Below are 12,079 nucleotides of genomic sequence, written 5' to 3'. Positions count from 1 at the left end.
ATATTTTGAGGACCACTGATAGAGTTTCACAGTGACAAAATTAAACGTCTTCTCTCATATATAGAGTTATCCCACTAATGCATCTTTTACATTGATCTAATGGTCACACTTTAACCAGCCCTAGCTTGGCTACATTAATGAGGCTCACCTGACCCCTAAGGACATGCTCATGCATAGCCACACATACTGGAACTACTCATGACAACCGCTTTGTCCCAGGTAGCACCTCCTGCTGCTTCTATATGAAGATGCTCAGTTCCAACTTGCAGCTTCTGGATTTTTTAATTCAACCTTTTCTCTCCTTGGGATAACAACAAAAATGATATTGTTTGATTTGTCCTGCTTCAAACTGAGTATCAGCAGAAAGGATTTAAAGTGGCATCTCTGTCAGGTCCTGAGTGCACACCAGCCTTCCAGGTCCCCTTTACATTTTCAGTTATGCCTAACTGGCAGTATTTTATCTACTCTAGACCCACACCTATGTGTTTCTTTATTTTCTGGCAATAGCTTCACACAGTTTTTGCTCATCACATAAACAAAGAAAACACAAAACTGATTTCACATCCTGATTTCCCCCTCTATGCCTAGCTGTAGTAGTAGACCCTGATGGTAATGTGTATTAGAGAGAGACCATGATGGAATTACATTCTTTGGGACACATACACTTCAGATCTCAGCTAAAATACCAGAAACTAAACCTTCCCCCAATATTTAATCAAGTTTCTGTCAATCTTTCTAGCAGCATTCTTAGGAATTTGCTGTTGTGTATTTTTGCTGCCAATGATAATTAACTTTTTCTGACACATTGCAGTAGAAATATTTTTATGTTAAGAACAAAGCTGGCAACTCAATTTATCAATACACAAGGCAAAGTAGAAAGTGTGGGAGCCCTGACTGCATGGTGTTGCTGATGGGAAGACAGACAGGTTCTCTCTGGAAGACCATTCTATGGGACTTTGAAAACAGATACAAAAGTACCTGAATAGAAATTCTTACAGTTATTTCTCTGGATATTCTCTAGATAGAATGATCACCTATAGCATGTAGAAAGATAGCATCTTTTCTGAAGCTGGAAGATAAGTCAGTGTGATCCAGCATGTTATTTATTGGAAATTATAAAATTACAATACTTTGGCTGAATTAAAATGAAAATATTTTTTGTCTCAGTCTGTATTCTTTAAAAGTAGAAAAAGATGCATAGGATTACCTTATTAGATCAGAGTACTATTATGAAAAAATTTGGGAGTTGGTTTGGTAGCTGAAAAAAATGTAATACACTACTGCTATTGATTAATCTGATTATGGTTTTTTCCCTTTAACAACAAAAAATATCAGACACATACATGTGCTTTTTACATAAAGCGTAATTTTTTTAATCAAATTGGTCTGAAATATTTTAGTCCCAACGGTTTAGAAACAAAAAGAATTATACCTGTGTACATAAATGAAATAGCAGTTTCAGTGTCATTAACTCTCTTTTGGTTCATGCCTTAGGAGTTAAAATACTTATTGAAGTGAACAAGGCTGATTTATATCTAATTTTATTGTCTCCATTCCTTATTGAATGGTTTATGAAACATCTTCAATTATGCACTGCAGTCTCATTATACCTGTAGATCAGGACTTAACCCTATATTTTATCATTCAAATTCCCTTCTACTGTATTGAGAAACTCTAAGAATATATTTTAAAGTGTGGTTTTACCTATTTTAGCTCATTTTCTCATAGGGCCCATAGGTGCTGAAAATTAATCAGGTACTCTATTTCTTTTTTAAACATGAGGAGTTCTTACGGTCTAAAAACACTGAAAATAAGTACACATGAAAATAAGTATGTCTGTCTCCTAAAGCTCTGCGAATGGCAAAGCATTAGTCCAATAATATAAGTAACAGTATATATAATTTCCTCAAAATTAATTGTCTTGTAGATTCATGTGTCTCTTCTTTAAAAAAAAAAAAAAAGAACTTCTGCCAGAAAGTAGTGTAACAACAGATAGTTAATGTACTATATAGGTATTCAATAACTATATGGTTTTTTATAACTATGTGTTCTTAGGTAGTCTGTGTAGCATAATATTTATTATATATCTATTCATTATTCTTATGAAACCCCTTTTCTTCCTATTACTTTGCATCATTATCCAATCGTTAAGTTTTCTTTCACACCTTGGTTTCACATATGTGTGATTTCATTAAGGCTTTAGGTTGCTCGCATTTTGGTTTCTGTACAGAAGGACAGACATGGGACACACTGCAGTAGTTGGGCTGCAACTTTATTTTTTCCCAGAAAAATTTTCACTGTTAATTCACCAGCGTAGCTGTTGGAGGTCACACCACCTGACCACAGGTGAAAAGTGGCTTACATCACTGTAGAACAAGGCTGAAGAAAATAATTTATTTTGTGACTGATTTTAGAGGTAGTCTTCAGCTCCATGTCTGCTTATTTCACTTGTCTTCTCTGCTCACATCAGAGATGGAGATTCACTGAACAATGTGAATTCTAAATATAGACTGAAAGAAAATTCAGTTTTTCCTGTGCTGGTGAGAAATTCTAAGCTGAAGCTCAACAGAGAATTGTCTTCTTAGAGGGTTACCTCATTCCTCTAAGGAATACCTTGAGCTAAGTCTGTCTCATTTCAGTAAAAGTCTTTTATTTTATGTTTTCTTCAGTGTATTTAATTATTCATGACTCTCCTTTTCTCTCTATTACTGTCTGCTGATTCTTTAATGTCTCCATTTATTAGATGAAATTTTTCTACAAACAAGTGTTTGGAAAATAGTGAAAGTTAAGATAAAATATTTTATATTGATTAAAATCCAGGTCCTGTAATAGCAAACTCTACTGAGTCACACTAATTTCAACTTATTGAGACATCATTCCTTAAAATGAGTGTTTTAACTTCTTTGGTTTTCTATACGTAAATCAGTGTCCATGTAGTCATGATGGTATGGTCTAGTAGAGCAGAGTAGGTGATAATCTACACTGTTGTAGTTTGTACCATTAAATCCAACCATGCATTTCTGTTTTGCAGAAATCGATCGCTTCCATGATTGCTTTATAAGTGATTTGAGAAATACAGGAAGCTGGGCATTTTCTAAAAAAATTTCTCCTTTCCTGTTCATTTAGTTCTAATGAACACTTTAAAGATGCCACATTCATTCAAAAAAAAATGCACTAGAGCACTTTTCAGTCTTTAAATTATTATTTTTATATATTTTTATGCTTATAAAAAGTCCAGAGTTCCAGAAATGATCCTATTTACGTAAGAGACAATTATCATCATGGCATCTTGAGCATCCTAAAATTTGCCCAGCATAAAACTGACTTGTCAGATTATTTCATAATTCATTGTCAAGCTTATGCTTTCCAGTAGGAAAAGCATGGAATGATGCGTGGGTGATTCTGTCCTACCTGCTGCTGTTGATCTTCATCTTCTTTTCTCTGCAAGCTGCCTGTCCCTCTGAGTGCTTGACAACTGTAACAGTTTGACAGTGTGAGGGAGCAGAAAATGCTCAGCAGCCCATGATCACTATTAATGCCAGAGTTTAGTTGCAACTTACTGAAATCCCTAAAGCTGTTTCTAACAATTCTTTTGTAGTTTAAATTAATTACCATTACTGTTAAAATGTTATTTCCGTGTGAAATCTTGTGATGTTCTCACAACTATTTGGAATATTAATTCTTGAACTACATATGTGGAAGAAAGTCCTCAGCATGCCCACAAGTTATTGTGATTTCCTTAAATCAAACATTAAATGTTGGTTAAACATTGGTTGGACACACCATCATCTTCAATGTCAATCTTTTATGTTTATGTTCCCTTACCCCATCATTGTAGCCCTGAGACACTTCATAATTCTGTCAGTGTTGTTGACATTTCCACTTGCCAGGGAAGCAGGGAAGATCTATTTTAATGTAATTACTCCCTTTTTAATATAATTGTAATGGGATAGAAGTTGAGTAAAACAGCAGCTATTGTTACATGTCCAAAGTAGGACAACTAAACTGGTGAAGGGTCTGAAGCACAAGTCTTACAAGGAGCATCTGAGGGAGCTGGGGATGGTTAGCCTGGAGAAAAGGAGGCTCAAGGGAGACCTTATCACTCTCTACAGCTGTAGGTCAGGTAGAGTCCGCCCCTTCTCCCTTGTCAGGTAACAAGTGATATTACAAAAGGAAATGGCGTCAAGTTACGCTAGGGGAAGTTTAGGTTAGGTATTAGGGAAAATTTCTTCACCAAGAAGATTATCTTGGTGATTGGATCCAGCATTGGAACAGGCTGCCCTGCTGCTCCAGGGAAATAGTAGTGTTGCCATCCCTAGAGGTATTTAAAAGATGTGTAGATGTGGCACTTGGGTACTTTGTTTAGTGGAGGACTTCGTAGTGCTGGGTTAATGTTTGGATTTGATGATCTTAGTTTTTTCCAGCCTAAACAATTCTTTTATTCTGTGAATCTAGCATTTCATCAGAGCAGGGGGCAATGATTTGCTATCAGGTTCTCAGTCACAGTCAGGTGTTCTACCTCCTTAGGTTTTTTTCCCTTTCAGCAGAACTGGGAGTAATGTTTCACTAAGAGACCTGGTTAATAGTATTCCCTGCTCAGCTGATTTTGCAGTTAACAGTGCTCACAGAATTTGTGAAGAAATCAAGATTATTTTTGTTGAAAAGCAAAAATAAGAAATTTTTACAAATGAGAAACCTGTGTTAGCATGCCTTCTTGAGCATTCCTAGAACTGTTGGTAAGGAAAATTCCAGTGTTCAGAGATAGTTTCCAGAAGAATGAGTGACTGCAAATGCTTGAGTAAATAGGAACAGAAAGAAAAGATATAAAATGTTCAGAAGCACTGTTTTACTTCTCCATGGGTCTTTTGACACAGCTGTGACAATCTGTATACAGCAAAATAGGCAACACAGCATTTTGTACTTGATTTATGTAACAATTATGAAATGTATGCAGACATTGGAATATGTCTTTTCTTGTCTGAAATGGTACTTCTCAGCTAAAAACAAGCTTAGCTTTTGTGTATGTTAAATGGACGATTGTCACTGGTATTATGCATGTTTCTAACATGGCAGTAAGGTAACCTAAATACGTTATCAATAGCTCTGCAAAAGGCTTGAGTCTTGTACTGTTCATCTCAAATAGCAAACTCCTCCATAATCACCCCATTAGAAATTCTGAGTTTCCACCACTCTGTTCAATTCTTATACTTGAAAACCTTGTTTAACTTATTTTGTCTCTTCATCACTCTCTTTGATCTCCATTCTGCTTTTGCTTAGCAAGTTTCTTGTCTTCTGTCCGTGCTGACTTCACATTCCCTGTTGGGATTGTCAGTGTGAACCAATTCAAAATGAACTTCTGGATGTATGTTAGGAGGTTTTTTATGTGTTCCTTATTTATCTCTCTGCTATAGATTATGTGTAATTCCTTCTGTCATTAATATTTTTCCATGTCAAGATTTCCATGTCACCATCACTTTTCTTCTCTCCTAAACCAGATTTTCCCTTCTTCCTTTCCAACTAAGTCTTGCATACAGGCTCTCAGACATCCCTGATCATCACAGCATTTGTCTGTAAGATAAGTCATTTGGGGTAGTAGGACACCATATATGATAAATTTGTTCATTAGGCCAAAAAAGAGATTTTTTAGGTTTTAAGGTTTTGTTACTCTGGACTGGTTTAGTGGGTGTCAGTTTGAGCATTAGACAACTACAGACCTATGGAAGGAATGGCTTCACTAAAAATTCTGCTGTGGATCAATATCTTCCCTTCCTTCCCAATTTCTTCAGAAATCTATAGCCTTTTGGCTGGATTTAGACTCATCCAGACATAGTTGTGATGCAGTGAAAACTAATGAGAACCAATCAGGACAAGCCAGGCTTTAACAGAACCAGCCAGGAAGTGGGAATGACTGTGGGGAAATCTAAGTGCACAAAGTGGATTAGAGTCAGATTCTGGCTACCCCAGGGCTATGGAGTGGGTCAGAGTTAGGCTGCACAGAGAAGGAAATACTGTACCTTCACAGACTCTTTCAAGAGAAAGGACAGAGAGTAGGTTGAACAATTAGAAATCAGCTATTGATTTACTTTCCTCCAGCTTTCTCCCAGATAAACTAGATGGCCTATAAAAGCCATGACAATACAAGAATTTAGACCAAAAGTCAGCAATTCAGTTTTATTTATGATAGCAGTTAATTGCTTATTTAAGTACTACTATGAACAGAAATATTCTGGAAATATTTAGGAAATATTCTGATCTCATTTAATTTGCAAACTTCCCACAGCCCCACACTGAATTGTTGATGGTTCTACCATTAAGAGGTCTCTTCAAATTTGTGTGCTACTTTGGGCTGCCTCAAATAATTAAAAATCCACCTATATCTGCTGTTAGCCCTTCAGGAATGAGAAAGCTTGTGAATTTCTTGTTCATTTGCTTTTTGATAAATACGGGCCATGAGCTGGATTCAGAAATGACCCTCCTTTCTTGAATTGCAGGGAGTCATTAAACCTCATATTGTATTAACATTGTTCATGTATTCCTTCACTACTTTTTGTGAAGAATATATTGTAGCATAATAACCAGGTGGAAGTTCAGACATGAGAACCATGTTTTAAACAAAGATGACACCAAATCATAATCATTCTTAATGTGACTTATTATCAACATACTACCATGTCTAGTAATTAATGTAAGAATAAAAACCATTATGTAACTGAGAATAACTGTGGATTACGGATAAATAAATATATTTACTAACAGTAGCTATATTAAGAACGACATCAAAGGAGGAATATTAAAAAAATTGTCCATGTAACTTTCAGATTTCTAGTTCAATGAGTTAGATATAATCGTTTTTTGTAATTACAATACATTTAACATGCATTCTGATTCACAAATTTAGCTATCCTGATTTAACTTCACAGCTAACCTAGTCTCTTTTATGTTCAGGCACTAAAAACGGCAATGGTAGCCCTATGAATGCACAGACAAATAAGAAATTTTCTACACAACATCAATATACCATTTTAATTTTTCCTTTAACCTCAGAGTAACAATGGAAACTAAATATAAAATGTTCCTACAATATGTTATTTATGGTCTATTTTATAGATATTTATGGACTTCTCTGATTTTTGTTGTGTTTTTAATACAACAGAAACAATGTTTTAAAGCATGTGCTAGTGACAAGCACCATTAACTACGACAGTTCTAATAAATAGTCTTAAAAGTCTAATAAAATATACTGTTCACTACTACATATTTTGTTAAGTTGCTTTCAAGATAAATTGAAAATATATTACAGTTGGGCTGAATTAATTGCAAACTTACGTAATATTTTTGCGTGATTCTTTAGACTGTCTTTGCTTATTTGGCTGTCAATACTCATCAATTAATACCACCAATTATATGTAATTAATTTAGTAAAATAGTGACCCTATGCTTAATGATTTGTTGTTCTTGCTTTCCAAAGCAGAGTTTTAAGTAAAATCATGAGTGGATCTTCTATTTTTCCATTTATTCCATCTACTTTAGAAACTTGAAATATTGCTAATAGTTCCATCAATCTCTCCTACAATGAAGTTGCCAGGAAGATTGCTGTTTGGTATCATGCACGTTGTAGTTAGAATTTCTGTGGCATTTAGGGGCCTGGAAATTAATAACTTTTTGTTTCAAATCCAATAGCTGTTACTGGAGCATTTGGAGTGCCTTGTCTCGAGACACGAAAGATCCCTGAGGATGACAGTGGTGAAACGGCAAGCACAGTCTCCCTCAGGAGTTTCCAGTGAAGTTGAGGTCCTCAAAGCTCTGAAATCTCTGTTTGAGCACCACAAGGCTTTGGATGAAAAGGTACAGTATGGAAAAAAAGCTTACTGAATACATTCTTTAACTTGCCTAATTGTGCTTTATGATGCAGCAGAGCAGCAGTATGGTTTGTTGCTCCTTGGAATAAATCCTGTACTTAGAGTGCTTACAGGTATCCAGAGAAGTATGGATGGTAAGAAGGTATGGCCAATGGCTGTAATGCACTCGAGGTCACTTCAGCTATCTTTTGTAGACAATAGAAATTACTTTTCAAAATGTGCAAATCTCACCCCTACCAGGCATGTTTCTCCTGTTTAGCACTAAATAAAGATGACCCTGTGGGATTTATTCGGTGTAAAATGCGTTTTTAAGTTATGGCCATGAAAACGTAGTTATATCTCAAATTTTAAAAACACTTAGAAAAAGTAAGATGTTCCTAACTACATAAGAGAACTTGGCTCTTAGATACTTTTAGGAGGAAAACCTCCAAAATTTCAGAGATCTTTTTAGCCTTTTCTACGTAAGGACAGTGTTCCCTTTACAAGTAGCATAACCTAAAGTAAGTAGTACATCCTTCATTACCAGAGGTGATGAAGGGCCTGCATAATCAAGGTAAAAACCAATGATAAGTGCATCAAGTCATGCTAATGAAGAGGGTCTTCCCCCTGCATTCCTGATGTATCCTGTGCTAGAAAGACTATATTCAAAGTGAATGAAACTTTGTACAACTGTGATTATCACCTTGAGTATTGCATACATGAATTCAGAAATCCAGTTCAAGCCTAGAAACCATAAGCTCAGAAGGTGATGTATCTGAATTAGTAAGTGCCTCAGAGCTCCACATGCAGGGAGCACGTGAGAGACAGGGCTCATGAGCAAAGAACCTCATTCCTTATGGGGTCTGTTTTGGCTGATTTGCTCATTGCTGCTGCTGAGCTGCTTCTCTGTTTGAGATGGTTGGGTAAGCAGGGATGACATTGTGCAGAACAGCATCTGAAACCATTGACTGCACAAATGAGCTGTATTGCACAGGACCAGTTTAATGGTCTCACAGTAACAAATTTAACTTTCAGAAATATACTCAGAAAGTTGACTTTATTAATGAGGTAGCTGTAGATATATAACAATAAATATATCATTGGTAATGAAAGGATGAGACACTGTGGGTTCTGAGTCATACTAGGTTAATTATCAGGTTCAAAGTTTAATAAATTTAAGGAACTTAGACAAAAAAAAACTTCTTATGTGTTTAGGTATATCTTTTGGGTTATATATTCTGCTCAGATGTCATGAAATCTTTAAAGAAAATCTAGAAAAGGAAATATAATGACTTCTAGCCACTGTAATAAGCTTTTGGATGTCATTAAGACTTTAAAAATCCTGTATTATTAAATAGATCCTTTGAGGATTGATGGGGTTTATGCTCTGAGCTTTGATCTTTTATCCAGCACTTTAAATATCGATAAAACTAGGGTAGGGAGCTCTCCAGCTTTTATACTTTTTGACATTGTGTTAGATAAGTATGAGAAACTGTAAAAACTAAACTTGAAATAGATTCTGATTATTAACAGTTGTGTACCTCTTGCACATTTTCTTTAGTGAATGTTTTAGTATTTTAGTACTATGCAGTTTATATTACATTCCCATTTTGGAAACTATTATAGAGAATTAGATTGAAGCTGCAAGTAATGTTTTGACTTGCATTATTGAAAAACTTGACTCAGATTGTTGAAAATTCTATTCTTATATTATTTTAAATGTAACAGATTAAAATCAATATTCAGCATGTTAAGAAATTTTGGAATGACAAAGGTAGACATCTTATGTATCTAATTGATTCCTGTCCCAGTGGTAGTGACAATTTTCAGGGTAGAAAAGTCAACCATCTGCAAATCATATTACCAGAAGATTTGTTCCATTATAAAACCAGTTTTAAAATTGGTTGATCAAAATTACTTTTTCTGACATGTTGTTTACCTATGTGGGGAACCTTTTTTTTATTTTGATGCAATAAATCGTATTTTTACTATTCAAAAATAAACTATATTATTTATATGTTATTATAAAACATCCTGAGATAAGTCCAGTAATCAGTTTAATAACTTATTTTAAAATTATTTGTTATAAAACCAGTACACATTGTTTTCAAGGACAAATCCTACTTAAAAACTGCCTGGTTTTGTTACAGTGTCTCTGGAAGGATTGGATCAAACATGTTGCATATATCACCCAGCTACTTGATAATATAATGCTTTCACAAATTGTCAGCATTATGGTGATTTTTATTTAAAAATAATGAAATTAAAAATGACTGCATGCACCAAAATGTGCTAAATTTTTTTTATGGCATGTGAGTCATACATTCAGCATGGTGACAGAAAAATTATGTAAGTTAGATTTGTTTCAGACCCTTCAGAAATAAGACATCAATCCACCTATAAAAATGCATTGAAGCTTTTCAGGGATTAGTAGAACAATGTGGGTTGGAGCTCCTCAGAGACATCTGGCCCAACCTCCTGCTCAAAGGAGGGCCAACTGTTTCAGGTTGCTTAGGGTCCTGTCCAATAATTTCTCAATATTTGTAGGCAGAAAACCTATTCTGGTGTTTCACCACCCTCACTGTAGTTTTTTCCCATAATACCTATCTGGAGTTTCTGTTGTTGAGTGTTGCACTGGTTCCCTTTTGTCCTGCAAGGTCTTCCCTTCCTGTATCTTCAAGAGGAACCTGGCTTTATTTCCTCCACATCCTCTGGGTAGCTGGTTGTAGACAGCAATTAGATCTCCCACAAACTTTTGCTTCTTCACTTTGACCAGATCTGGCTCTCTCAGCCTGCCTCATATGCTGTGTGCTCCAGCTCATGGCCAGCTTGGAGAGCCTTCATTGAAATCTGCCAATATTTTCTACCAGAAAGCCCAAAACCAAATGCAGCCTCAAAAGTCTGGAGGGAAATGATCATTTTGTCCAACCCACTGGCCAAACTGTGTGCTGGCCTTTTTCACCACTAGGTCTTTTCTGCAAAACTGCTTTCTTTTCCTGAAGCCTCTCTCATTCCCTTATGGGTTATGCATTTTGTGGCAATGGGATGCCACACAGGCTTTGTCTCACTGATCACAAGCCTCTGAACCTTGCAGTCCAGTCCATTTCTGATGCACCATGGAATCTGTTTCCCCAATTGACATCTCACCAGTTTCTCTAGGGATAAATGGAAGATCTTGCAGAAAACCTCAGTGAAGACAGAAACATTCTCTGTTCTCCCCTCATCCATGGAGCCAGTCGTCTCATCACACAAGGCAGTAATGTTGGCCAGATATCATTTGGTTTTGACAAGGCCGCATTGGCTCTCCCCAGTCACCATCTTGTCCTTTTTATGCCTGAAAATGCTTCCTGGAAGACTTGCTCTGTAACTTTCCCTACATTAGCCAGCTTGTACTTTCCTGGATCTTCCCAGGATAACTCCCGTATTTCATGAAGAAGGACAAAACATTTGTGAGTTTTCCACTCATCAGGAATCTCCCTGACTTGTGCTACTTGCAAAGCCAAAAAAGGCCTTACTATGACAAAGTAGTAAGTCTCTTGGCATTCGTGGATGGAGTCAATCTACTGGCTTTGACTTATGTCTTCCTGTATTGTGGATAATGCTTCACTTGCACAGACTCTGCTGCTGTGCTCAGAGGAGACCTGCGGGCAGAATCTCACAGTAAAACTGAGGCAAAAAAACGTGATTTATGATACACTGATGTAACAGCAAAGTAAACAGTGCCCCATCAGAAAATGCGCACACAGCTGAAGAAGGTTAATGGATAAAGAGTAATAAAAACTGTCAGAAGTGCACTGGAAATGTATCATGATCCTTTGCAAATGAATACTGTAAGTTTTTCTGTATTTTTTTCTTTACAAAAAATGTTGACACTGAAACTATTAATGTAGTTGTTACATTCTTGGAAAAGCATAACAAAATATTTTCACAAGAAGTTTTGCCCTTTAAACTTACAAAAGTATGAAGAAAATCTTAAAATTCTTCCTAAATGCAAATTCTCTTTCATGTTTTCACTTCCTACGCTAAAACATCTTGATGTGTTGTAACAAGCTTTGCCACAAAACTTGACTGATCATGAAAGGATTGCTACGTGCACAGTACAAGAACTACAAAACCCTCCTCATTACTATAAGAAAATGCAATGAAACCTACTAAGAGATTGGAAAGTGAAAAATAAAATATATCAGTTTCTAGTCAGGCCTGCTTAAGAATTTGGAGTGATACATTAACTTATTTCAAAG

The 12,079-nt window shown here is 35.9% G+C and overlaps 1 protein-coding gene across 13 annotated transcripts in view; it reads left to right on the top strand.

The window, feature by feature from the left end:
* The window catches only part of PPFIA2 (PTPRF interacting protein alpha 2), a 286,609-nt gene that overhangs the window by 174,938 nt on the left and 99,592 nt on the right, over nucleotides 1–12,079 (top strand). For all 13 annotated transcript variants that reach the window (XM_038154171.1, XM_038154170.1, XM_038154168.1 and 10 more), the window contains one exon: nucleotides 7,681–7,845. In XM_038154171.1, the coding sequence (XP_038010099.1) occupies nucleotides 7,681–7,845 (165 nt within the window). The remainder of the gene's footprint in view (nucleotides 1–7,680; nucleotides 7,846–12,079) is intronic.

This window comes from Motacilla alba, chromosome 1A (assembly GCF_015832195.1).
Source record: "Motacilla alba alba isolate MOTALB_02 chromosome 1A, Motacilla_alba_V1.0_pri, whole genome shotgun sequence".
Classification (NCBI taxonomy): domain Eukaryota; kingdom Metazoa; phylum Chordata; class Aves; order Passeriformes; family Motacillidae; genus Motacilla; species Motacilla alba.
The sequence above is the reverse complement of the archived record's forward strand: the minus strand, read 5'-3'. Positions and strand labels throughout refer to the sequence as shown.